Raw genomic sequence first — 24,595 nt, 5'->3', positions numbered from 1 at the left:
CTCCAGCTACATCTCCTTGTTAGAGGAGAGTGGCACCACCACGAACAACGACGACGACGATCCTCCCGCCGCAGACGCCTACACGGAGGAGATGGACCGCCGCGCGCCGACCGCAAGGGAAATGGCCCGGCTAGGAAGTGCTGAATTCCGGCCGCCCTGCACTGCTATGTTAATATTTGTGGTTGTTTTATGTTTTAGGTTGAATTTGAACTTCGTCGACACTTTTGGATGAATTTTGTGGATGTCTGATGACCAAAACGCTATGTTCTATGTTATCCTGTATGATCTACTCCCTCCGTTCCTAAATACTTGTCTTTCTAGAGATTTCAACAAGTGACTACATACGGCGCAAAATGAGTGAATCTACACTTTAAAATATGACTACATACATCCGTATGTTGAGTCCATTTAAAATGCCTAGAAAGACAAGTATTTGGGAACGGAGGGAGTACGTAATTTGCATGTGTTTGTATGAAAAAGGCGTAGGATATTTGAGGTCCGTGACTATGGGAAGGACAAAATTACAATTGTTCGTGCACTACAAGCAGACGTGGCTGGAGAGTCCGCGGGCGTTTGAGAGGCGCAATTTGTCAATCCTGGTTGTAGATGCTCTTTGTGAACCAATAATTAACGGGCACAGGTACATATCCATGTTTAAACAAGAATCAACCCAGCTAAAGACAACTTACAGTCTACACAACTTTAGATTTGTAGGTGGCCATTCAGATAGACCTAGGTAGCGGTCTACTAGTACCGTTTCCCATGCACTAGTAGCAGTTAACCTTGATTAAAAGAGAATTATTCAAGTGTCACCCTAATCTAATCTATGTGCATCTAATCGATCCATGGGGAGGTGCTCAGTTCATGCCTGTTTAACAACATTTTGTAGTAGTATACGGTTAGCTGCTTCGTGTCAAACCGCTGGCTGGCTGTCGACGGCATAAACAACCCAGTGGAGTAATTAATCCAACCCCCTCCAATCCCTGCTGTACCATCTTCTTCCCCTCCGCTGTTAATTCCATATAGGGCGCAGCACAAACTGGATCCAAACAAGATTCCTTCCACATTCAAAAGGCTGCGAGGGCTACATATAAAAAGCGCGGCACCCACCGGAGCTCCCGCGACGCCTTGCCTCAATCACTTTACCAAGATAACCCACCACCGGCCGTACCGAATCGAATCGGTAATGGAGCACCACCAGCGGCTGCTGCATTTGTCGCCACACCAAGAGCACCTCATGATCGGCCCGGGCTTCTTCGACGTTGACCCGATGCACTTCCACGGCGACGACGGCGGCTTCGCGGTGCAGCCGGCCGCCGCGGTCGTCGACGATGGCGCCTGGATGGAGGACCTCATGCATCTCGGCGACGAGCTGTTCGGCGGTGGAGGTGGCGGCGGCGGCGCCGGGGACGACAACGACATGGTGGGCGCTGCTGCTGACCAGGAATGGCGGCAGGAATGCGAGGGCGCGTCCCCGGACGACCACCCCTGCAGCTACGACGACGTGATCAGCCCTGTCTCCGGGGAGCAAGGCGCGGGCTTCGAGCCTAGCCGCGACGACAGCGACCTGTCGGGGACGAGGAAGAGGAGGGACCGCTCCAAGACCATCGTGTCGGAGCGCAAGAGGAGGTTCCGGATGAAGGAGAAGCTATACGAGCTCAGGGCTCTCGTCCCAAACATCACAAAGGTTAGTACTAGTAGTTCCTACTGGACTTGCAATTTGTATCCTCTCGTGTCGTGGTCGATAGAAACAGTTTGTGGAGTAGGCACCAATTCTTACTGGGAGCGCGCGTCACTTTCCTCTGTACGTACGTGCAGATGGACAAGGCCTCCATCATCGCCGACGCAGTGGCGTACGTCAAGAACCTGCAGTCGCACGCCAGGAAGCTCAAGGAGGACGTGGCGACGCTCGAGGCGCGGCCGGGATTGGCCGGCCGGCGGCAGCAGCAGCAGCAGCAGCAGAAGCAGGGCCGGCGGCAGGGGCAGCACGGCCGCAACGGCGGCGACGACGAGGGGAACAGCGGCAGCTCCAGAGGGGGCGGCGGCGCGCGGGTGACGCTAGTGAGCGCGGCCCAGGTGGGCGAGGGCCGCTTCTTCGTGACGGTGGAGTGCGAGCGGCGGGACGGCGTGGCGGCGCCTCTCTGCGCGGCCGTCGAGTCCCTGGCCGGCTTCCTGGTGGAGAGCTCCAACCTCGGCTGCTCGTCGGACCGCGTCGTGTCAACCCTCACACTCAAGGTACTACTCCTTAGTTGCAAGCAACGACGCTCGTCAAATAATCATTATTCATTTATGTGACAAGTAATTTTAGACGGAGAAAGTATTTGAATTAAAACCACGACGAATAATTTGAAACGGTCACCCGCAAAAAAGAAAAGAGTAATTTGGAACGGAGGGAGTACTTGCATGGGAATTTTCTCTCGATTGATTCCTCTAGAAACTGTGGTGCTCTCTCTGTGCATGGAATTCCAGAGCTCCAAACGAGTAGTAATACTTAGTTTTACTGATGTGGTATCGCCGTGCGTGCGTGTGTGCAGGTTAGTGAAGCAAGGGAGGAGGTGATGATCAGCGATCGCACGGTGAAGCTGTGGGTGATGGCGGCGCTGCTCAGCGAGGGCTTCCGGCCAGAAGCCACGTCGGAGATCTGCTAAGCCAGCTGTCGTCATTCCATGTGTTGTTAGTAGTGTGGCGTGTGGCATGTCCTCTGGTTTGTCCCTGTCCGTCCCATCCGTAACAGATGGCTGCTCAAGGATACAGAAAGTGGCCGAGTTGTACCGCTGCTGTGCTTCAGTCGACCAGGGCCGTCGCGCGGCCCGCATGGTTGGTCAAACGGCGCCGTTAAATGTATGAATCAAGTGACGGTAACAAACGCTAGCTATGGCCGCCTGTGAGTGATGCACTATCGTTCATCTATGCCGTGCCATGAACAGACGCTCGTACACGTTTTTGCCCACGGTATTTATGCAGTGCGCGCAAGAAGAATTAGCACTGGCATATACTACTACCACTGCTGCTGTACCCAGTTACACTCACTCTGTAACTCGTTCGCTCGCATTCAAGCACGTAGGCATCGGTCAAGTACTCGATCCAGACTGTGACACAGATTATAAACTAGGACTACAAAGTTCACTTTGGTAGGGACTCAATAGTAAGGGTAAGCGATTAAGTAGGTTCTCTCTTTTATAATTTCCATGTTGTAACTTCCTGGTTCTGACTTCTGAGTTATATTAGCCTTTGTACAATGCAAAGTATTTTTTTAACACGGTATAAATGCAGACGCTCGTACATATGCACATACACTTATTCATATGAACGCACGCATGCACACCCTACCCCTGCGAGAACCTTTAAGCCGGCACATTATCTTCAGATTGATAAAGTCGCCGCAGACCCCTTCGTGGACGCACATCACCAGAAGAACTAAAATAAATCCAGAAAAATATGACCACCAATGCCAAGTCTAGGACTTGAACCCTGGTGGGTTGGTCCAACCACAAGGAACCTAACCAACTGAGTTACGCTCAGTTCGCACAATGCAAGGTATTTACAGAGGTGTCTCCGAAAGGGAAAAAATGGTTTATTTTTCAAGCACATGCCTAAGCACCTTGCATTCTTCGGATGCTTGTGTCACTTAGCTTGTAGTAGGACCTATTTAGGGCTGTTTTTTGTGCTATTTGACATATCTTTAATTTACTCTAATGTTATGTGTGTTTCTATCGAGAAGCTACATGTAGCTTGAAGGACAAAAGTCACTATTATATCCCATCTCATAGGGAATCAAACATTATGTCTAAAGCCACTTGTATCTAACTGAACCTAAATATTTTTCAACGGAAGGCGGCAATCTCGCCAATCGTCTAGGCACATATGGTGACTTTCTTAATCTTGAAGTACCTAACTCGGTTCTTCAATTGGCGTTGTGTGAGTATCACTATTGCAGAATCGCTTATCAGTGACGGGCCCAAAACGTTCATTACTGAAAAGCAAGCAACTCGTCGCTAATAATTTGTCATTGATAACTTGTTACCAGTGACGATTGGCTTCTTATCAAGGAATAATGATTCGTCAATATTATGATTTGAGTTAGTCATGGAGAAAAATGGAGGGGAGAGGCGGATGTGGTCTGAAGGGATCTCCTATGCGATGATGTTTTTTAGAGCATGCAAATTGTGTGACATGGCTTTATAGAAGGCAGAGGTTAAAATACAAGAATTCAAGCAAGCTCCCACCACTTGGCGAGTACTCCCTCCATTCCACAATGTAGTGCTTCCTCTATCCCCATGCTTCAATTTTGACCGTAAATTTAACTATCAAGACCGATTGCGGCGGGAGCAAAAGTTATATCAGTGAATTCATATTCGAAATAAGTTTTTAATTATGTAACTTTTTCTCCCGCCGCAGTCGGTCTTGTTCGTTAAATTTATGGTCAAAGTTCGACCTCGGAAAGCGCGGGCGCACTATATTTTGGAATGGAGGGAGTATCAGTTTAGGGACACTTGCCAATCCGAGTGAAAACCTGGGGTGTTACATTGTTGTTGTTCGCTTTTTTTCTATTTTAATAATTTGATTGTGTGCATCCTTGGTATCCTAAGAAGCTCTTGAGACCATGTTAATGGATAAATTGGATGTAAACTGGTATCTTTCTTTTTTATATTAATTTTTATATTAATATATTTCTTTATCCAAAAGAATAAGAAAAGGCAGGCAGTGTAGCTGACATAGTTTGTACGAGAACACATCCAATGCGTATTCATTTCTACAAAAATACAAATCAAAATTTTACCCGCAGCTCCAAGAAACAAAGTTGGAGTATTCATTTTGCCCATTAACACTGCCAGCCTTGCCTTTGTTCTTTTGGTTTCTAGAATTCTGGACTGGATTTGGATTTGAGTTTTCGTGAAATGTCAAATACATGTTGTATCTATATTACATCAGGCGCACCGATTATGTTAGCACAGAAGACCCATACAACAATGTTCAAAAGCGCTGATTATTCCCACGAGCGATCACTTATTATCAGTTTCTCAGTATGTCAATTTGTGAATTGATAAAATTCCAAGACTACTCAAATCTAAAAAGAACTCCAAAAATAAAATAAATATAGTTTAATCTGATTAATCAAACACGAATTAAATTATACTCCTTGACATCTTAAATTATGGGACGGAGGGAGTAGCATTTTATTTGTGTTATGATAATACCAATGTACACCATTAAACCATTAAAACATTTCTAGTGCTTTTGAGCCTTTCACCAATGTAAACCATTAAAACACACTGTATACATTCAATCTTTGTGAAGAGAAGGCTACGAATTAAGTTTTAGAAAAAGAAGAATTCGAATTAGATCTACAACATGCTCTGCTACACATGACACATTACAACTTCAGAGCAATTGTTAAATAATAACGAGAAATAAATGAGACAGAGAGACACGGATTTTTATGTGGAAACCCTTGCGAGAGAAAACCACGGACGCACGGAGGCGTATCACTATAATTGGGAGGAGTATTACATTACACGAGAGGACAAACCATCTACGTGCTAATCTGGTGGAGATCTCTCTCATCTATTCTATGACTAGCTGGTACTATATAAAGGGGCAAACAACTCTCTTTCTTGGCAGACACGAAACAGAGTTCTAGTCATGCTACGTCTAGCACGGTTGGCATGCTGTAGTCCGGTAGGACTCCATCCATAGTACAATACTTGTATGGGATTCGGAACACAATAAAATAACACTCCACCTTGAGACGAAATCCCTTACAATAATCATAGATAGCATCAACTCCTCAATTAAAGTCATCACAAGTAAACCTTGTGCCTGAAAACGTCCATAGGACTAATAAACTTCTCATGAAGTCATATTGAGCAAATCAATCAATAGGTCGTCCAGAAAACAGCACAACTATCAACAAAGCAGACTAACAAAACTTGGTCTCCCAATAAAAGTCTGAGTCTGTGCCACTGACTTCAAAAACTGAAACTGCTCAATCATCAAATGACATAAGTCATCATATCTCCTGTGGTGCCTGAACGAGCGCATAGCTCATAGTGCAACATCTTGGTGCACATCACATTGTGAAGAACTCATCTCATGGAATCTGAACGTGCTTCAAAACAGAAAACACAAACCTCGGCAAACAATACTCATGCAAGAGCATATGGTACGGATGGCATCGCGTGCACCCAAAAACTGCCGACTTGTAGTGGTTAATGAAAATCCATGACATGGTCATAAACTGTCCTTGTAGAACAACTGTCGGATAAAGGAACCATCTTAACATGCAGCGGAGTTTCAACTCTGCAATAGACCCCTCTTGAAAGAGCAAAGACAACTGAATTGCACTTGAAACTTAACAGCGCTAAATGTTGTAGTATCTCGCAGAAACAAATCAATCTCCTTCTTGCATGTCAACTGATTCTCATCACGAACATGAATATCAAACAAAACCTTCACATGCATAACAGCAAAATACTATGGAGAGAATAGTATATGCTGGCTACCAACAGGCTTAATAATTACCTCCTCCATACCCTTTTTTTTCTTGAAACTGAATTGTGTTCTTCAAATAACTGCAACAATATTTCATCCATTATCCCGACAGGCCATAATCCCCAAAACTCCACCTTGAAGAAAAATTGAGTGCATCCTGATAATTGGCTTGCGCAAACAACGCTCACATCTCGGCTTGCCATAGGATAAACCTTGTGTTACGATTCAGCAGCGGAACATCGTACTTCATGGATGCCATGAGTAGATTAAGTATGTGTTCACAAAGTAATACAAGCCGATAAAAGAAATATTTTTGACAGAATAAATTTGCGGGGCAAAGAACCAGAGAGATAGCACCTGGCAGCTTCAGGCAGTGAACGTAGCAGACGAATTTACCGAAGAACGAAAAACTTGATCTGGCAAATTTCTTCGGTCTCACGTGAAGAAGTAGTAGGCTAGTAGCAGATCTTAACCTTCACGTGAAGTAGCAAGGCTACTAGATTAATCAGATCTTGAGAACCGTGAGTACTAGTAGTACTGTCTTCACATCACGATTGAGGAGCAGCTTGTGGACTTGATCGGTCTTCACGCCAGAGAAAGTAGCAGCAGTAGCTGCGGTAGGCCTGACGTGAAGCAGCAGGAAAAACAAATTGATCTCTTCACGTGGACGTGAGAAGTAGTACTGTGGTTGGCTGCCTCCAACTCGTACTACTAGTACGATCAATCTTTGCGTCGGAAGTTGTGACGCCGCTCTAACTCGATCAGCTGGTAAAGTAGCGCCAATCCAGATGTGCACGTACCGATTGGAACGCCTGTCGGACTCGGTGACGTGCGGCTGCAGAATCTCGAGTCGGATTCGACGGATCGCCCGAACGCGCGCGGCGGCGCAGTAACCCTAATCTCTCGTCTCAAATTCGTATCTGCGAACTTGGCTCTGTATACCACTTGTTAGATAATAACGAGAAATAAATGAGACAGAGAGACACGAATTTTTACGTGAAAATCCTTGCGGGAGAAAACCACGGACGCACGAAAGCGTATAACTATAATTGGGAGGAGTATTACATTACACGAGAGGACAGACCCTCTACGTGCTAATCTGGTGGAGATCTCTCGCATCTATTCTATGACTAGCTGGTACTATATAAAGGGGCAAACAACTCTCTTTCTTGGTGGACACGAAACAGAGTTTTAGTCATGCTACATCTAGCACGGTTGGCATGCCGCCGGTAGGACTCCATCCATAATACAATACTTGTATGGGATTCGGAACACAGTAAAATAACAGCAATAACTAGCAACTGCCTTTACGCTGCAAATAACCAAGATTGACAAGGTCTCCAAGATATCAAATCTATCAGACGAAGAAAATAACTACTAGGCTGATCTTGGTGCCAGTTTATCTAACCAAGACAGGATTATCGCAGCTCCGTTCTCCCACGAGCAATCTAACATCAAATCATGTGCTACCCCTTCCACACAGACAGGTTGCACGTTGTAAAATCTTGCAGTTTCAGAAAGCCCTTCCGCATCCTAGATAATGGAAATGTTTAGAGCATGAGAAACGAAACATTTCTTTTGTATGTGCGAGAGATTTGTTTGGGGGTTGGGTTCACTCACAACAATGAAATCATTGCTTGCACCCATAACAAGGATTTCTAGTGTACCATCTGTGGCAGAAGGTACAGGCAATGATGCATTGAGCTTCCTCAAGTCAAATAGTGGCAACTTTGAGCTTTCCTTCATTAGATTTTGGTACCTAAAACATGATGTCGTACATTATTGATGCCATGATAAGAAAGAGGCATTTAGACTGCAAATGGCTTATGTAAGCCGGAGATGGAATGAGAACAATAAATACCTCAGGACAAGTTCATCATCCATTTGTGATGAGAAAAATGTTTCTTTGCAGAGAGGCAATGAATTTGCATATGCTTTTGCGGCCAGGCTGAGTGTAACCTGATAGCAAGGTGAATAAAATTTCATGCATGCGCATGAACAAATTCACGTGACACAAACAAAGTATTCAATACTGATGGCTTGAAGAGAGACATGAATAGGTTATTCATAGTTTGAAGCAAAGAAATGGTCGCATGTAGTACATGAAGTGTATGATACATGCAGAAGCAAAGAAAGTCAACAAGTATGATGGGGTAATTAAGGTCTAATAAACTGTGGATCAGCAAACGTAACCAGACTCCACCAAGGAGAATTGGGAGAGTTAAAATAGGCATAGGGAGTTCAACCCAATTGTACAAGGCGAAGAAATGACTGCCAACAAGCATGGCAATTCATATAGAGCATTGCGAAAGTGAAACTTCACTAAGTTTGTTCAGTGCTTGATGCTATATTAGCAAGCACTCCATATTAAGAAAATTTTGGATTTGCTCAAAAGGGAATTGATTGATGATTGCATGATAAGTGAATGTTCAAGCCTTCAAGGCATTTCACACCTGGCAAGTGAAAACAGAGTATAACACCCACCACAGGTGCTAGAGTAAATGCTAGACTAAAAAATGTAGATACAAGGCATCTCAGTATCGCACTGAAATTCAGATAGCTGAATGATAAAACTCAAAGGAAAAGGATAAATTATAGTTCGGTTTACCTTGATAGCAGCAATTGGTTTAGTCAAAAGGTAACGCCATACTAATCCACTGGAGAATGATACAAAGGAGTTAGATCACAATAATAGTAGGTTATAAATAAGATGGTAGTAAACAGCAATAGGAACACCTGTTTCCCGAGGGAGGTACAGAACAGACAAGAACAGCGCCAGAAAGCTTCGGATGAAGAGGTTCTGAACCTATAATAGAAAAGGTGGCATGTAGTGACTTTACCATAAATGGAGACAAACATTACTTTTTCCTTCAGAATAATGAGACTAATTATTCATTAGCAAAATGTGGATGGTAATATACTGAACATACAAAAAAGAGTGAAATAAGATATGCTGTTGGGCTGATAAAGGACTAAACTTTACTAATTAACATGAATACTATGACTAATAAATAGTTGTAAGAAAACACAACATTGATACATACAAGGTCCTCAAAGAAAATAACTTTTGCACGTCTCAAGGAAGACCAGAAGGTCAGGAAAGTGCATCCATCTTGCTATTATTACGACTTAGCATGCAAAAAAGGATATTTGGAAATTAAAATAATAGTATTTGAAAATGAGCGTGGCACTTCAAGATAAAAGTTCACAGAAATTTTGATAAATGGATGAATATTTCTTTCCTTAAAATCGTAACAAATTAATAGCTGAAGTTAATTTGGTGTAGTGCTAAAAGTGTTAAGGTTATTATGTTTGAAGTTAAACAGTGTGTTTGCACTCTTCAGGATACATGCTAACTCAACTAATGCGCTCCACCTCTTAGTTTAACAAAAATGGCATATCTTATTAGATGAAAAATACTACTCCTTTGATTCATATTACTTGTTGGTCAAACGGATGTATCACGTATTTTAGTGCTAGATGCATCCATTTGAGCGACAAGTAATATGGATCGGAGGGAGTATCAATACTTTGGAATGGATAGATTCATTCCAAAGGCTTACAGATAAAATTAGGCACAACCAGGGACCCATGGTTTCCATCCTTCTCAGCAACCGACTTCTTGAGATTCTTGACATCAACCACAGTTAAACCACGTCCTTCTAATCATTGTACAAGAATAATTTCAAGGTCACTCACTGTTCATCCAGAGAAATCCCTAACCCCCGTCAGAGCCAAAGCAGGATTAAACAATCTATGGTCCTCTCTCCCTCTCCCTCTCTCCTCTCCTTCTCCCTCTTATGCTTATGTCAAACAACCTGGCAAGAAAATAGAACACAACTAGTCCTTTGGCAGAACATTGTACACATGTTCACTGTTCAGCCATTCAAAAAACAGTACCCCATCATACAGTAATTAACTTTCAGACTGCTGCAAAATCTGCTAATGTCCATGTGGTTTGATGATCCACCACAGGTGCCGTGGCAGATAAGAAATGAAGCAAGCTTCTGCTGCGCCCTATAGAACTGAGAATCACACCCCCTTACCCACTAAGGAGGAGCAAGACTAGAGTTATGGAGATGCAGAAACAAGACTTGGATTGAAGAAGGATAACGGCACTTGGTTGAAATCCTTTTTGATTTGGTATTTTGGGGAAAAAGGTTATCTGTTTGTGTGCTAGGCTCAACTCGAGAACTTGTGTACTAGATTTTGTTTTTGAGAAAAGAACTTCATGTAATAATTTTTATCTGTGCCAAAGGATCAGTTATTTATGTAATACCCCCTCTGTTGATTTGTGTAAGGTGTCCAGTTTTTTCCAGCTTTACCTTTGATCAGCAATTAACAATTGGTTCAACAGTATGCGCATTATGTGATACATAATTGATACCTTTGGATTTGTATTCAAAAGTATTTTCATATAGCTGTATTTCCTAACTATGAACAAAGTATTTACAAGAAGTTTAAGGTGAAGGTTCAACTTCGGAAAGCATGGGCACCTTATATTATCTTGTAGAGGGAGTAAGACCTAGTTTTTGTTAGCATGTCTAAACCATGGGTATGGATCGTGGTATCATGTAATACTACAACTCTACCAGCACTCTATAATACTGATCTTAAGATGGACCGCAATATGAAAGGATCTTGGCCGGACTGTGATCCAACTCGCGACATTGTTAGAATCATGACACGGTTCGAATTGTGCATGACCCACACTGAGGACAAAAACAACCTTGACAACTGCTCAAAAGCGGCATTGAGCCCAAATGGGCCATTGTCTTTGGTTCTGCAGAAAAAGCTTGTAAACGAGTCGTCATCTTTGTATGTGGCAATGTTACTTAAAGTTTTGAAGCCTATTACTCCTGTTGTCCTGCCTCAGCATGTTATCTGGCTGCATGAAGCAGTGGGATGCATGCATGCATAAATTGTTGTTCAAAGCCGAATGAGCTTCTAGTAGCACAGATGCTCAATGGTGCACTCGATGATGCGACCTAACTTAACATGAAATCCCAGTGGCCTTCTAATACACTATTAGTTGCCAGTTTATGCAGTCTTCCCATGTGTATGCTTTTGAATTAATTATTACTTTCAGCATCAGTAACCACATAATATATTAGGAAGTTATTCGAATTTGTCTACATAATTGGGTTGGATAATCCACTTTAGGTATTGCCTTATAATACGTCAATTGGTTATACTTACAAATAAAACACCATGATATTGTGATAATATGGTACAGTATATGATCCAATACTGCTGGTAAGAAAACCATACTACCCAGTATGCAGAGACTTATAACCTTGAATCTTGGTCAAAAGTACATCTTTATGCAGTTGACAATTCTATGAATGTTAGCAAAGAAGATAGTCGTTATTGTGATAATATAGTACAGTATATGATCCAATACTGCTGGTAAGAAAACCATACTACCCAGTATGCAGAGACTTATAACCTTGAACCTTGGTCAAAAGTACATCTTTATGCAGTTAACAATTCTACGAATGTTAGCAAAGAAGATAGTCGTTCACTTGGTCAATTCCTTTCCAAGCATCAGATTTATTTGTTAACACGAGGTTGGGAAGAAGTACAAACATGCGGAGCATGGCAAGAACGCTCCAGAGTAACATCCATAATGCAAGAGTTTACCATTGGTGAGAGCATACCTTGTAGGCATGATATATATTGCTGCACAATCAAGCCTCCAAATGAATGTCCAATTAGTATCGGTGGGACAGGAACCTCCTTTCGGATGAAATCAGCAATATCGCCAGTATGTGTCTACTGCAAGTCAATCACACACTGGGCTGACTCTTGTGAGATAATAAAGAAATGAAGTATGATACAACCATTGCTGAAGTGTTACAGTGAGCAATGCTGTTAGTTGCAGGAAGTGCTGCATTACTTGCAACTTTGTGGATGATTTATGCTACACATACGGGGTCGCAGAATAACATAAATTACTCTGAATGCACCTCAGTTTCGCCAAATTACCTCAAGCGTGCCAGCCACTGTGTCAGATGGAATGCTGCTTTCACCCTGCAAGAGATCATAAGTCAATTAAAGTGTGACACCTCGGTAAGAAATACTACTCCATTATATATGTCTTGTAGAAATGCTCACAATTGCTGCAAGTCCACTTCATAAAATCATCACCACTGTTTGACAACCCAAACACACTATGTTGCGTATGTTATAGAGCATTTTAATTGGCTATGCAACAGCATTCATCATCAAACTCCCTCCCTCCCTCCCTCCCTCCCTCCCCTCCCTCCCTCCCTCGCGGAACATCATCAAATTATCTGAATTCATCTCCAACTTGCATTTTCGGTTTCTGGAATGCGCAGGCTCACTAACGTTAGCCCCACCAGCATCGGGCAATTCAACAAGAAGCCCAGATGCATGCCTGACTAACTACCTGTGCGCGGAGGCTGAGGGCGAAGCAGGGGAATCCGGCGCGCGAGAAGAAGGGCAGCCAGCGCTCCGCCCAGCACCAGGCCGCGTGGAAGCTCCCGTGCACGAACACCAGCGGCGGCCGCTCGCTCCTTCCCGGGGTCGGGGCCGGAGAAGGCGGTTGCTGGGCTATGACCTCGAGGTCGAGGCCGCAGGGCAGGCGGTGGGAGCGGCGGGACTGGCCCTCCTGGAGCGTGTAGGCGCACGCCGCGCGGAGAGGCCTGGTCCTCCTCGTCATCGTCGTGGTTGGCGACGCCCGCGCTGGCATTGTTGGCGAGATGGAGAGGCGGGGAAGTGTGAGCACGGACGCGAAGGTGGCCATGGGTGGCATACTAGCATTTGGTGAGGATTGGGATGATGCAAGGAAAAAGTCTATTTTAAGCCCTGAATTGGTAGAGGTAAGCCCTCGTTTGCACCCTGATCTATTTGATTTTGGTCTAAATTAAACTTTGGGATCGTGTGCCAAATAGGGATTATCGACGTGGCAAGCCGTTGCCGGGGTTGGTTGGCGCGCGAGATAGAATTAAACTGGGTCGGCCCACTAAGGCCCGTCTGACGGCCCTTCAGAGGCCCAGGAGGCAGAGCACTCCTACATCGACCGTTCCAACAGGCCCCTGGACAGTCCACCTTGAGCACTCTGTGCCCTCCTGCCTTCCACCTCTCTCGCGCGATAACAATGGCGACTGGCGACTGATCGACGGGACGACGACGATCGTGACGGCGTGGCGGCGCGAACAACTGAAGGTAATCACCTCGATGCCCTCCTCGTCTGATGCCCATATTTTAGCTTGTGATTGCGCCACTATGGTTAGGGTTTTACCGAGATTTTGGGTGGTTTTGCGGGCGAAAAGATATGATTTTTGTGTGATTTAGCTATAGATTTTGTTTGTACACAACAAAGATAGGTTAATTTGGTTCGCCTTATTTGTCTATTTCAGTGAAATCATGGACCTAGGAGAGATTTTGAATGTTCGTTTCCATTTGGGTGCCCAGTTCGTCCGAATTGGTCCTAATTTGCAATGTGTTGGGGGAGAAGAAGCTATGTCCGAGATAGAAAGGAACAAATTGTTGCCGTAGGAAGTGAATGGCCATGCCACTGAAGGAATCGATGAAGTTCTATTTTCTGGTTCCTCATTCAGAACTTCTCAATGGCCTGATGTTTCTGAATGATGACAACAAGTGTGTGCAGATGGCAAATTATATATGTGTTGGTGTAGTTGCAGATGTGTTTGTGAAGTACCATGAAGAAGAAGATAGTGCTAACAGTAGCAGTGGGAGTGACTTTGAGGATGAGATTGTGGCATTGACAGATCCTAAACCTGATCTTGTCATCACTGCTGCTGAACCTATTGAGTCTGAGAATGATGTGCTCATCACTGACGAAACAGGTGTGGTCACAGAAGCTATGAGCAGCCCTTGAAGCATAGAACAATCAGTGCAAGGCCAAGTGAACATGCAATTGCTGCAGGGCATGAAAATGTCGATCAACATCCAAATGTCAGTCAAATTGCAGTTTCTCAAGTGTTTGATCCAACTCAACATACAGTTCATGCAGCAAATCAAAACCAGGTTGGAGGTGCAGTTGCTAGTGGTAACAAATCAGGTTTTGATTCAGAGAGTGATTTTGAGTACATTCCACATACTGATGATAGTGGACAAGATTCAGAGGTGGTGGAGCTAAGGAGGCATGCTAGAAAGTTCAAGAAAAGAATTAAATAGAGCAAGAGCTGGACTGGAAGAGATGCATCAGGTCCAGTACCAATTGAGCTTGTTGCCAACATGGAGCAACAAAAAGCAGGAGAAGAAGAGGATTGGAAGTATGATTCTTCTGATGAGGATTACAGTTATGAGGAAGTTCTAATGGAGAGGTGGTTAAGAGAAAGAGCAAGTTTGCAAGGTATAACAATGACAATGAGATACCACATTTTGCATTGTCCATGGTTTTCAGAAGCAAGAACCAGCTTTGCAAAGCTTTGACAAGGTATGGTCTTGTTACTAAGAGGAGTATTAGGTTCATGAAATCAGAAAGTGACAGAGTTAGGGCCAAGTGTGGATGGGATGGATGCCCTTGGTTCATCTATGCAGCCAAAAGATCAAGAACATCCAGATTCCAAGTGATCCCCTTCAATGATGAGCATGAATGTGCATAGAATAGGTGCAACAAGCTTGTGACTACTAAGTTGATTGCACAGAGGTATGAGCACTTACAGTAGCTAATCCTATACGAAAAATAGAAAGCAGGAAATCCATTGTATTGCAAGACATGTTTGTTGATGTTTTAACCTCAAAGTGCAAACATGCAAAGTCAATTGTGATGGACAGATTGATGAGTGGTATGAAGAATGAGTATACCAGAGTGTTTGATTACCAATTGGAGTTGCTTAGGAGAAATCCTGGAAGCACTGGTGTTCTGTGTCTGGATCGGCAAACATGGACCAAAATTACTTTAGAGTTTCTATGTTTGCTTCAATGCAATGAAGTAAGGATTCAAGGATGGATGCAGGAAAGTGATAGGCCTTGATGGATGCTTCTTGAAAGCGGCAGTGAAGGGCGAGCTCTTGTGTGTAATAGGTAGGCATGCTAACAATTGGATGTATCCACTAGCTTGGGCTGTAGTTGAGCAGGAAACCAATGAAACTTGAAAATGGTTTGGTGGGCTACTCATCAAGGATCTTGACATCAACAACAATGGAGCTGGTTGGGTGTTTATCTCTAATAAACAAAAGGGCCTAATCAATGCCATGAAGGACTATCTTCCATATGTAGAGCACAGGATGTGTGCTAGGCACGTATATGCTAACTAGATGAAGAAGCACAAAGCTCATGACTGGCAGGAAAAAATTGGGTTGTTGCCAAAGCTTCCAATAAGCAAGATTTCAGCTATTACGGCGCCAAGCTTGCACAAGAGACACCTGAAGGGGCTAAGGACATGATGAGGACAGAGCCAAAGCATTGGGCAAGGTTTTTTTTCCAGTGGGTCAAATTATGAGTCAATTGACAATAATCTCTGTGAGTCATTCAACCATGCCATTGTTGATGCTAAATTCTATCCAATTATTTCTATGCAAGAGAAGATTAGGAAGAAAATATTGGTGAGAATTCAAGAACGGAAGGAGAAGGGTGAGAAAATGACACGGAAAATATGCCCTCGCATCTTTAAAAAGATCAAGAAATAGATTGCTTGGACACAATATCTTGAGGTGCTTTGGAATGGAGAAAATGGGTTTGAAGTGAAGCATATCAATGGAAGGGGAAGACAGTACACTGTTGATCTTGTAAAAAGGACATGCTCCTATGGCTATTTGGTTGGTCTCCCTTGCCACCATGCCATTAGCGCTATCTACAAGTGTAAGAAGAAAATTGAAGATTACATTCATCCTTGCTACTCTGTTGAGGTGTTCAAAAAAATATGAGCCTTGCTTGCAGCCTATAGAAGGGGAGGAGATGTGGCATGTGTCTGCAAATCCTAGGCCTGAAGCTCCTGAATATGTGAGAATGCCAGGAAGGTCTAAGAAACATGATAGGAAAAGAGAAGATGTAGAAGCTCCTAAGGGGAAGCAAATGAGCAAGCATGGAACCATAATAAAAATGCTCTATGTGTGGAAATCCTAGACACAACAAGTTAGGATGCAAGAAGAATCTTGAGAAGGGCAAGAAGAATGCACATCTCACCAAAACCAGCAAGAAAAAGAGCACAACTTAGGTATTCCATGCTTTCACATGATTTCATATTTTAAATGCTTTTAGATTATTATAGATGGTTTTCAATGCTTTTAGATGATTACAGATGCTCTCAGTTGATTTACATGATTACTTGACGGTTCTAGTTGATTTTAAATGCTTATACATGATTACTTGGTATATTCCTCACTAGTCTCTCTATCTTCAAAAAATGCCAGCAAGCATCTGGCTCTGGCTTTGCATCTCAACCACAACCACAACCAGCAGCTAGAACTAGTGCATCTAGCACTGCATCTCAAGCTCAAGCACAAGCACCAGCTAGAACCACTTCAGTTCCACAAGTCTCTGCACCTGGTACCAATGCCAACAGGTTCAAGCCTCCAAGAAAGAGAGCTGCAACAGCTGAAGCCAAATCATCTTCTTTAGTGAGAGGAACTAGAACAAAGAGAGGAATAAGAAAGCCTGCATCCTAAGTGCCAAGCTACCAATACGTCACTTGTAGTGGAAACTACTAGTTATGGCTCCAACTTGCCTGTTCTAGTACTTTTGTTGATGTTGTAGTGTTGAAAACATTTTTAATATAATGGTGCAAACATCTATTTTGTGAATGCCTGAAAACAGTCATGTGTCAGGTTTCCTACATGCTGCAAACAGTCATGTGTCAGTTTATGTGTCTATTTTGTTAAGTTCGTATCTGTGTCTATGAATAACATATGCCAGCATTTGTTTGCCTGTTTGATTTGAGTTAGATGGATCTAGAAAACAAATGCATAACATCCAATAAACATTAACTAAGCAAGCACTAACTTGAGAAAAACTCATTTGCAATGATTACATAATTCAAACCATTTAGTGTTGGGAAACATTGCATGCATGCAAGATCTATCCATGGAGATGCATAGCAACGAGAGGGAAGAGTGTGTCTACATACCCTCATAGACCTTAAGCGGAAGCATTTAGTAACGTGGTTGATGTAGTCGAACTTCTTTGCGATCCAACCGATCAAGTACCGAACGTATGGCACCTCCGGATTCAGCACACGTTCAGCTCGGTGACGTCCTCGCCTTCTTGATCCAGCAAGACAAGCGAAGTAGTAGATGAGTTCTGGCAGCACGACGGCGTGGTGACGGTGGTGGTGATGCTATCTTATTCCATAGACCATGACATGAAGGAGATGGTGGAGCTTGAGGTGACGTTGCCAAAACTTTTGCAACCAATGTCTTGTTGCAGAAACATTTGTGGATTTTCTTACAACAAAGATCATGTTGCAAACTTTTTCGCGGCACAAATCATGTTGCATGAATTGTTGCTGTGGGGGCACAGGCGGTTGCGGCTGAGCTCGAGGAGGCAGCAGACATGGATGCCAGTGCTCCTCCATGACAGCGGCATCGTGGAACGACAGGTGATGGTGACGCGGCTCTGAGGGTGGTGTGCCTTGCTGAGCAGGTGATGAAGTCTGACGGATTCTAGCGCCCGCGTGGCGGGCATGTAGCAATCCGGTGGCCAGCTCCTCTACTCGTGAAATGAGACAAGAAAATGGAAGAGATGGGAAACAAGACAAGTGAAGGAGAGACATTGGTAAAGTGAGATAAGGCTAGATAGGAGCTATGGGTGGCCCTATAGGGGACACGCGTCATGCATGGGAAGCGGCGGACTGTCAGGACTGACTGTTGGTGGTTCAGTTAACACTTTCAGTCTTTAGTAAAAGAGGTGTAGCGTTTTAGACAATATCGCTTTAGCAACAATGAACAATGACGATGGCTCCCGCGTGTACAATGCATCTCCACCATCCGATGTCATTTACCGTTATCATTGTAGCATTTCACTTTCTTTACCGCTAGCTGTCATTACTCTGTGTTGGGAAACCTTGCATTGAAAACAAAAAAAAATTCTACGCTCACGCAATGATCTATCCACGGAGATGCATAGCAATGAGGGGGAGAGTGTGTCTATGTACCCTCGTAGACCATAAGCGGAAGAGTTTAACAACGCGGTTGATGTAGTCCAACTTCTTCGCACTCCAACCAATCAAGTATCCAACGCATGGCACCTCTGTGTTCTACACATGTTCAGCTCGGTGACGTCCTCCGCCTTATTGATCCAGCAAGATGGCAAGGTAGTAGATGAGTTCTGGCAGCATGACGGTGATAGTGAAGTAATCTCTGCAGGGCTTCGCCTAAGCACTACGAAAATATGACTGAGGGAGTAAACGGTGGACGGGGGCGCCGCACACGGCTAAGACAATGTTGTGTCCTTGTGTAGCACCCCCTCCTCACGTATTGAAAGTGCAACTATCCAGGGGTGGTTTTGGTAATGATTAACAACATATAGCTTATTGAACTAATGCCTTTTCAAGAAATATTTCAGGAAAGTTCAATGTTTGGCATGGCATGGATTAGGATTGTGGACCCCTCAAAATGCTAAGGACAAAAGATTGGATCAAGATCTAAAGTCCAAGACTCTACATTTTCTACTTTTAGTGATCCAAGATCACATTGAGTCTATAGGAAAGCCAATACTATTAAAAGGGGATGAGGTGTTGCTTAATGGCTTGCTTGCTCAAAATGCTTAGTGATATGCTCCAAAGCCCTCAACCACTTTCTCATATCCACATATGTCCCAAACCAAAAGTCAAACTCGGCCCCACTGATTTGATCCATCCGGTGCCACCGAGTTCATTTGACATAGCTGTCGGATTTCGGGTTCCGGCAGACCCTTGAGGTTCGAACTCTGGGGTGCGCGCGGAGATTCAACCCTCTGCCTGCCTGTTCCTCGCCGAATCGCTAGGATCTAAACTACGAAACAGAACAACACAAGAGACACGAGATTTATACTGGTTCAGGCCACCATTGTGGTGTAATACCCTACTCCAGTGTGTGGTATGGTGGATTGCCTCTTGGGCTGATGACGAACAATACAAGGAAGAACAGCCTCGCGAGGGTCTGCTCTTGGCTGGTACTACTTGGTTCTGGCTCTTGGATTCTCGATGCTCGATCTCTTGATGTCTCCCTCCCTAGATGTCTCCCTCTCTCTACCCCGGGGGTGGCCAGTCCTATTTATAGGCAAAGGCCCTGGGCCTCTTCCCAAAATATTGAGCGGGAAGGGCGCCAACAATTGGCCATTTTGAAGGGGAACAACGGGTACACTTATCCTGACTAAAGTTGGTCCTCGCCTGTCAAAGGCTCTGGTGGTGACGCCTGCTTGGGCTCCACAATGACTTCTTCCCTGCCGTTGGGCTGGTCTTGGTCTCGTTGCACCGAAATGGATGCCTTTGCTTGATGCTCTCGCCTGCGCTTGCTCCCTTTGCACCAAAGAGGAAAGGAGGACACTGCACGGGCTGGTGCCCGACTAGCGCCCTTGGTCGTCATGGCTTGCGTCATGGGCATCTTGCGAGGTACCCCGCCTTGAACTCTCCGCCTCCTCGCGAGCCGGCCTGACGAGGCCGTGCCGGAGGAAGCTCCTTGTCGTCCGCCCCGCGAGGCTTGGCCCCTCGCGAGGGTCTTGAGCTTGTGTTGATGAAGATGGGCCATGCTGGGCCTCCTTTGAGCCACGCCGCAGGCCGCAGGCAGGCAAGTCTGGGGACCCCCGTTCCCAGAACGCCGACAGTAGCCCCCGGGCCCACGGCGCGCCCGGACTTGGCCGAGCAGAGAGGCGAAAGGGCAAGTGCGAAGTGTCGCGGGCCCTAACAGCCTGCGGCCTTGGGCGCCGCGTGGCGGTTGATTAGACGTGGGTGCCTCTGCCTCCCACGACGCCTTGGTAACCGCACGGACTCGACAAGTCCCTGCATGCAAAGTGGGTCATGATTACATGCGATCGTGGAGGTCGACGGTTGGCCTTCGCCGGCTATAAGTACGGAACGACGCCCTTCCAGCCTACTCCCTCTTCTTCTCCTCCCTCCTGGGTCTTGCTCCGTCTTGCTGCAATGGCTCCGATCCGCCGGTTCTCCGCGGAAGAGAAGGGAAAAGCTCCCCAAGAGGATCCTGACCCGCTTCCCCCGAAGAAGCGGCTTGCTCTCTGGCATCGGGGCGAGGGCACTCACCAGGAAGCGTCGAGACCCTGGTGTGAGCGGCCACCACCAGGGTTCCCACTTCCCTTGTACGCGCATATCGATGGCTCTGAAGGAGCCGACGCCGAGCGCCACGGGCGGCGCCACGGGCAGCGCTGCCGTTGGCGCCGGGGGTCACGAAGGTGTGCGTCTTCCCCCCTGGAGTCCATGCCGAGGGCTCCTGCCGAGAGTTCATGCTTCGCGCCGCCACGCCTCCTAAGTCTTGGATTCGTCTCCCCCTTTCTTCGCCTCCGTCATCCCGCAGGGGGAACCCCTGGGGCTTTGGCTGCAGCACGCCGGCTGTGGCACCCTCGCGACTAGGGCAGAGATCGCGGTCATTGCCCCGGGCGAGGTCTTCATGACTCGAGGCTGGGGCGAGATCGCCCGGGTCTGCAGGACAAGGGGCGCCTTCGCGATCCATCTGGAATACGATGGTGCTTCGGTGATGTCCTTCAAGGTCTTCGATGCGGAGGGTCGCCGGCTGGAGTGCTGCCCCGGGAGAGGCGGTCGGGACCCTGCTGCAGCGAGACAGAGGCCGGCCAACCGCTCCCTTGGCTGCTCCTCAGGCGATGGAGGCACCGGAGGATCCAGTGACTCCGTCGAGCTCTTCGCGACTCTGGAGACGAGCGACGATAGCTACGAGCCCCCGAGCCTGCGCCGCTCCCGGAGCAGGGCGAGCTCGTTAGGCCGTCGCCGCCCCTGATCTGGATGGGGTTGGCGTCTGTGCCGGGCGACCCACTGTTGATGATGGCGTCTGCCGCGGTGGTCCCTGTAGGTAGGACTCCTTAGGATTCACGTCTTTTGTTCCTGCGAGGAGCCAAGAATGTACCCCGCGAGGGCTTGTAAGATGTTTGCGGCTCCATTTGTCTATATGATCCTTATTGTGAAGCAGTGCGAGATGCTTATTCCGTCTTAGCTTAGTTTCTTCCTTTCAGACCTCGTGAGGGCTTGACGCTCTGCGCCGACAGGTCCCAGTCCCAAGGCGGCTTCAGCCATCGCTGGTATGCCAGGTCGCGATGCCGTGGTCAAGGCCAGGAGGTGAGCGGCCCGAGGTCCGGTAAGAGCCCCTGAGTTGCGATGCTCAGGGGGTCCCCCTTAGCGCTCAAGCAGCCATCATTCGGTGAGAAAGGAGAGCGACGTTGCTAACACGGGATTGCCCTTGGTGGGGTTACGGTGCTGCGATAACCACTGTTTCTGGAGAGTGACTTATCTCGAGGGTCAGAAAACGCTTCCTGGTGCGACGCTAGATCCGTGCCTTGGCCGATGAGGGGTTGCTTGGCGAGGTCCTCGCGTGTTCCTCCTCTCTCGCCTCCGCTCCCCTTTCTGCTCTACGTCCTCGGGTCCCGGCTCTCCAGCTGGTCTCAGCCGTCGCTGGCTTGCCAGGTTGCGATGTCGTGGGCAAGACCAGAGGGTGAGGGCTGGAGAGCCGGTAGGAGCCCTGAGTCGCGATGCTCAGGCACCCTCCCTTTAACGTGCAAGCGAGTTGTGTGAACGAGAGCGAAGAAAGCACCGTGAGGGCCTCGCCTGGCGATGCTCCTTGGAGGGGCCCTGCAGGCTCATCACAAAAGGAACAAGAATTCGTCGTGGCAATCGACAGTTAGCCGTTAGTTGCTTTGGAGAGGCGACGAGGCGCGGAAGGCCTGGCGAGGCGTATTGGGGCACCCGTGAGCCCGCGCGGGACTCACGGGGCCCTACGTCAAGGCGGGTTGCGCCTGGCTCTGGGCCTTATCTTGGAGTGTGTTCCTTCAAATTTGGCCAGATGCCGGTGCTCTACGTCTTTGGGTCCCGGCTCTCGGGCTGGTCTCAGCCGTCGCTGGCATGCCAGGTCGCGATGCCATGGACAAGACCAGAGGATGAGGGCAGGAGAGCCGGTAGGAGCCCTGAGTCGCGATGCTCAGGCACCCCCCTTTAACGCGCAAGCTGGGTTAGATGTCGAAACTCTACGTCCTCGGGTCCCGGCTCTCGGGTTGGTCTCAGCCGTCGCTGGCATGCCAGGTCGCGATGCCATGGACAAGACCAGAGGGTGAGGGCCGGAGAGCCGGTAGGAGCCCTGAGTCGCGATGTTCAGGCACCCCCCTTTAACGCGCAAGCTGGGTTAGATGTCGAAACTCTACGTCCTCGGGTCCCGGCTCTCGGGCTGGTCTCAGCCGTCGCTGGCATGCCAGGTCGCGATGCCATGGACAAGACCAGAGGGTGAGGGCCGGAGAGCCGGTAGGAGCCCTGAGTCGTGATGCTCAGGCACCCCCCCTTTAATGCCCAAGATTCCGACACCCAGGAGAAAAAGGCACCAAATAACAAGCATGGTGGGTTGAAAGCATAGCCCTAAGATAAACGCAAGAAGGGTACATGCCGCTGGGTCAGGCCCGAGCGACTTGGGGATGATGCAGCCCGAGGGGCGCCCCCAATAAGGTAAGCTAAGAACATGAAACAAAAGGGATACATGCCGCAGGGACGGACCCATGCGGCCTGGGAATAATGCGGCCCTGTGGGCGCTCCCAGCCGGAAATGAAACTTGAAAGATGTCACCTGATGATGTTGGGGACGAAGGGGTGTTCGTGTAGCAGACTCGGCGGGCTGTGGGAGCCGATCCTCACGAGCCCCCAGGCCCAGGGGCCTCAGGAGGCTCCGGAGGCGCCGGCGGCTCCTCGCGGGCCATCTCCATCCCCACCAGGGCCGCAGAACACCTGACCTCTTGAGCCTCCAGGATAGCTCTCATGAGGTGTTGGTGTGCAGCAGCCGCGTTTGGCAAGCCATAAGGCATGCGGACGTAGTTGTGGGGCGGACCCTCGCAGCGTCCCACTCGCGAGGGCCAGAGGCGCTCCTGAGACGTGGCTCGGTTGAGCCCCGGTATGTCGATGCAGACGTGCAACCCATCATCCTCGCCTGGATGGGGGGCCACAGCGGGTAAGCGGCGGCTGCCTCTCATGACCCTTGACTCCTGTAGCTCCTGAATAGCCTTACTGACAAACTCCTGAGGGTTGGGCCCTCCTTGCCTTCCTCCTTCTTGAGGGAAACGTGCTTCAAAACACGCCTCCACGTGGTGCCCAAGCTTCTCCCTCGTGACCTTGGCGAGGTCAGCGGCCCTCCAGGGGAGAGCCCCCGAGCCCTGCCTGAGGAGGGCGCCGGGCGCGCTTCCCTATGCGATGGAAGGAGGTTCCCCCTGAGCAGGCGCGGGCCCTGAGGGGCCTGCCTCCTGAGGGGTCGGGATGGACGACGTCTTCTTCTTCTTGGGGGCGGCCTCGGGAAGCCTCCTGCTTCCGCGGTCCGGGTCTTCCAGTGATGCGGCCTGAAAGGCTCGCTCTAGGGAGCACACTGCGTCTCTCTCTTCACAGGGCACCGTGATGACCCCGCCACTTCTTGTAGCCGTGGTGAGTCACGGCCATGAACTTGGCCAGCGCTGGGTACCCGAGGATGGCGTTGTATGGCAGGCGAATGTGGGCGACGTCGAAGTCGATGAGCTCGGTGCGGTAGTTGTCGCGTGCCCCGAAGGTGACAGGAAGGCGAACCTGCCCAATTGGGACCGTGGAGCCGTCGGTGACTCCGAAGAAGGGCTTGGTCGGCTGAAGCTGACTGTAGGGCACTTGGAGATTGTTGAATGTTTCCACGGACAGGACGTTGAGCCCTGCCCCGCCGTCGATGAGGGTCCTGGTGACCAGCACGTTGCTGATGATTAGGGAGCAAAGCATCGGGAGGACTCCGGCTGTGGCCGCGCACTTGAGTTGATCCGCTGAGCTGAACGTAATGGCGCACGCCGACCACCTGAGAGGACGCGTGGCCTCGAGCTTGGGGAGGACTGCATTCACTTCACGAGCGAACTGCTTGAAGATGCGTTGGGAGGCTGGGGCTTGAGCTCCGCCCAGGATGCAGGCGATTGCACGTGGTTCCTGGAAGCCCCCAGCCCCCTTGTCCTGATGACGGTCTTCATTTCTC

At 47.7% G+C, this 24,595-nt stretch overlaps 2 protein-coding genes across 2 annotated transcripts; one reads left to right on the top strand and one right to left on the bottom strand.

Moving 5' to 3' along the window:
* The first annotated feature begins 1,076 nt into the window (after positions 1-1,076).
* Positions 1,077-3,211, top strand: LOC119364082 (transcription factor BHLH156-like). Its single transcript, XM_037629487.1, has 3 exons — positions 1,077-1,687; positions 1,819-2,235; positions 2,535-3,211. The coding sequence occupies exons 1-3, from the start codon at positions 1,187-1,189 to the stop codon at positions 2,646-2,648; spliced, it is 1,032 nt and encodes a 343-aa protein (XP_037485384.1). The 5' UTR covers positions 1,077-1,186; the 3' UTR covers positions 2,649-3,211.
* A 4,305-nt stretch (positions 3,212-7,516) lies between these two features.
* On the bottom strand, positions 7,517-13,276 carry LOC119364081. Its single transcript, XM_037629486.1, has 8 exons — positions 12,905-13,276; positions 12,481-12,525; positions 12,153-12,267; positions 9,229-9,298; positions 9,101-9,149; positions 8,354-8,451; positions 8,113-8,251; positions 7,517-8,025 (listed from the first exon to the last, which is right to left on the bottom strand). The coding sequence occupies exons 1-8, from the start codon at positions 13,268-13,270 to the stop codon at positions 7,870-7,872; spliced, it is 1,038 nt and encodes a 345-aa protein (XP_037485383.1). The 5' UTR covers positions 13,271-13,276; the 3' UTR covers positions 7,517-7,869.
* Positions 13,277-24,595: the final 11,319 nt, after the last annotated feature.

The sequence above is a fragment of the Triticum dicoccoides genome, chromosome 2B, assembly GCF_002162155.2.
Source record: "Triticum dicoccoides isolate Atlit2015 ecotype Zavitan chromosome 2B, WEW_v2.0, whole genome shotgun sequence".
Taxonomy (NCBI): domain Eukaryota; kingdom Viridiplantae; phylum Streptophyta; class Magnoliopsida; order Poales; family Poaceae; genus Triticum; species Triticum dicoccoides.
Note: the sequence above shows the minus strand (reverse complement) of the source record. Positions and strands in the feature narration are given on the sequence as shown.

Bases quoted from the DNA above. Each gene is read 5' to 3' on its own strand.
- LOC119364082 (XM_037629487.1), top strand. From the start codon at position 1,187: ATGGAGCACCACCAGCGGCTGCTGCATTTGTCGCCACACCAAGAGCAC. The intron at 1,688-1,818 runs GTTAGTACTAGT...ACGTACGTGCAG, and splicing joins TCGTCCCAAACATCACAAAG to ATGGACAAGGCCTCCATCAT. The intron at 2,236-2,534 runs GTACTACTCCTT...GCGTGTGTGCAG, and splicing joins TGTCAACCCTCACACTCAAG to GTTAGTGAAGCAAGGGAGGA.
- LOC119364081 (XM_037629486.1), bottom strand. From the start codon at position 13,270: ATGCCACCCATGGCCACCTTCGCGTCCGTGCTCACACTTCCCCGCCTC. The intron at 9,299-12,152 runs GTATGCTCTCAC...TTTCTATTATAG, and splicing joins ATATATATCATGCCTACAAG to GTTCAGAACCTCTTCATCCG. The intron at 9,150-9,228 runs GTGTTCCTATTG...ATCATTCTCCAG, and splicing joins GTACCTCCCTCGGGAAACAG to TGGATTAGTATGGCGTTACC.